At 50.3% G+C, this 2,293-nt stretch overlaps 1 protein-coding gene across 1 annotated transcript; it reads left to right on the top strand.

Moving 5' to 3' along the window:
* Window positions 1–295: 295 nt before the first annotated feature.
* LOC138071704 (PWWP domain-containing DNA repair factor 4-like) lies at window positions 296–1,822 on the top strand. The gene has a single exon (XM_068963160.1). It carries the CDS (start codon window positions 296–298, stop codon window positions 1,820–1,822), a length of 1,527 nt encoding a protein of 508 aa, XP_068819261.1.
* Window positions 1,823–2,293: the final 471 nt, after the last annotated feature.

The raw sequence follows: 2,293 nt of genomic DNA, 5'->3' as shown, positions 1-2,293 counted from the left end.
AGAAGAAGAGGAAATGGCCTACATATGTGCTATTACAATGGCCTGGGACCTTCTGCATAAGAACGGAAATTTCACTCCAGCAAGAGTCACGGGTGATCCAGAGTCCAAGACGCAGTCTCCAAGGAGACTGCAAAAGCAACATCGTAGAAGGTGTCAGGAGCCCAGTCGGGGCCTACGGAGGAGTGTGAGGAAAAGGAAAAGCTCCAAATCACCCGTGGTAACTTCAGAGAGGGAGGATGGCCCATATGGAGACAAGCCACAGGTGTGCACACCCATCGCCCCGATCCCAAGCGAAATGCAAACAGAGTCATCTCAGAGCTCCGGGGTGCACCCAAACCTCCCATCCCTTTCAGAAGATGACCATGAGAAAGAGGGCAAGGAAAAGGGGGACGCCTCAAAAGTTATGTCCTTGCCCTGTACAGTGGAGGAGGTGAGTGTAGATGTTAGAGGTGGATGTGTGCTTCCGTCATTTACACCGGGTTTCATCCTCACTGTGCCCAAGGCTCTGGAAGAGGGGGCGCACAACACCTGCCCAAAGTCCCTGGCTGTGTCCCCTGAACGTGCTACCTCCTCGGTGAATGTTGACCCTGGAGAGGGCACGTGCAACTCAGGCTCGGAAGGTGCAGCAGCATCCTCCAGTGCCCCTAACCTGAGCCTGTGTAATGCATTCCGCCTGGCAAACAGAAAAAGGAAGCTGCAGGCCCCAGGGTGTGAGGAAGAGCGGCAAGAATCTCAGCCCTCAGCTGGCTCAAAGGCTATTAAGCCCACCAATGCCATCAAGGAGGGCGGGGGCAAGGAAGCAGGACAGCTGACAAGCATGCCATTCCCAGAGGAGCTGGGTCCCATTGAGAGAGGAATGCTGGTCTGGTTTAAGTTTCAGAATCACCCATTTTGGCCAGCCGTGGTCACGAGTGTCAGCCCAACCGAGCAGACCGCAAGGGTGCTTTTGATTGAGGCCAACATGCACTGTGAGAAGAGCGGCATTCAAGTTCCTCTTCGAAGGTTGAAGCATCTGGATTATAACGGCAAAGAAAAGCTAATGAAGAGAGCCAGCAAAGTATACGGGGAAAGTGTGAACTGGTGTTTCTCCCTGATTTCCAGCTACAGAGAAGGGCTTGTTCGCGGGTCTTTTGTGGGCTCTTTCCTGGACTATTATGCTGCTGACCTCAGTTACCCCATGAGGAAAGCCATCCAAGAAGGTGATCTGCAGATGGATTTCCCCAAGGTGAATTATTCCGACCCGGAAGATTCTGAGGAGGAGACCCCTGTGGCTGCAAAGGGGCACTGCAAGAGAATCCTCCCTGACCGGATGAGGGCTGCTCGGGACCGAGCCAACCAGAAGCTGGTGGACTTCATCGTGAAAAGAAAGGGCGCCGACCCGCATCTTCTGGACATCGTCAAAGGCAGGAAAGAATCCAAGTGGCTTGAATCATTTCTGAATTCAGAGAGGTACGTGATCTGCGTTGAAACATACCTGGAGGATGACGATCAGCTAGATGTAGTGGTAAGACATTTACGAGAAATCTACAAACACATAGACAAGAGAGCGCTGGCTCTGACGAGAGATGACCCAGTGAGCTTCCTTCTGGAAGTTCTTCTGCCAGAAGCAATCATTTGTTCAATTGCTACAGTGGATGGATTGGACTACAAGGAGGCAGAAGCAAAGTACCGGCAAGGGCCACCTGTGTATTACCGGGAAAAAGAACTATTTGATAAGAAAATCTTGAAGAAAATAAGAAAGAGATCAGCCGAGAGGCACAAGGCTAAACTCTACCCCTGTGCCCAACAGGGCATCGGGCAGACTTCTCAGTCACACCATTAGCAACAATCCCCGTCTGTATGAACTGCATGAGCCTCCCACTCCACACGGCATGTAAACACCTTCTGGAAATCCGAGGCCTCAGGAACACACTTGAATTCACTCTGGATCCATCTCCAGCACCTGTGAGTGGCATGGTCATCGTCAGTTTCTTCTTCCCCAAACCCTCACACCACTAACTTGTTAAAATATTGTAAACAGCTGTACTTCCCTCTACTTGCCCAGATGTGTAGTTTTCCAGATATTTTTACGACATGGCTTTTGACTCTACGTCATATTTTAAAGGTGGACATGCATTCCTTTATTACATGAAAAAGCCCTGTATTGGATACAAAGCAGCAATCGTGTTTAAGATCTAAGGCATGTTTCTTACAGAAAAGCCACATGGGTTTGCCATTCCTCCTGTGGCACATCGGTATCCACAATTGATTGGATTCCTCCTTAAGATAAGCCCTGACTTTTCCCTGCCATGCT

This window comes from Capricornis sumatraensis, chromosome X (assembly GCF_032405125.1).
Source record: "Capricornis sumatraensis isolate serow.1 chromosome X, serow.2, whole genome shotgun sequence".
In the NCBI taxonomy this organism is placed as follows: Eukaryota; Metazoa; Chordata; class Mammalia; order Artiodactyla; family Bovidae; genus Capricornis; species Capricornis sumatraensis.
This window is presented reverse-complemented; position numbering and strand designations above follow the sequence as displayed.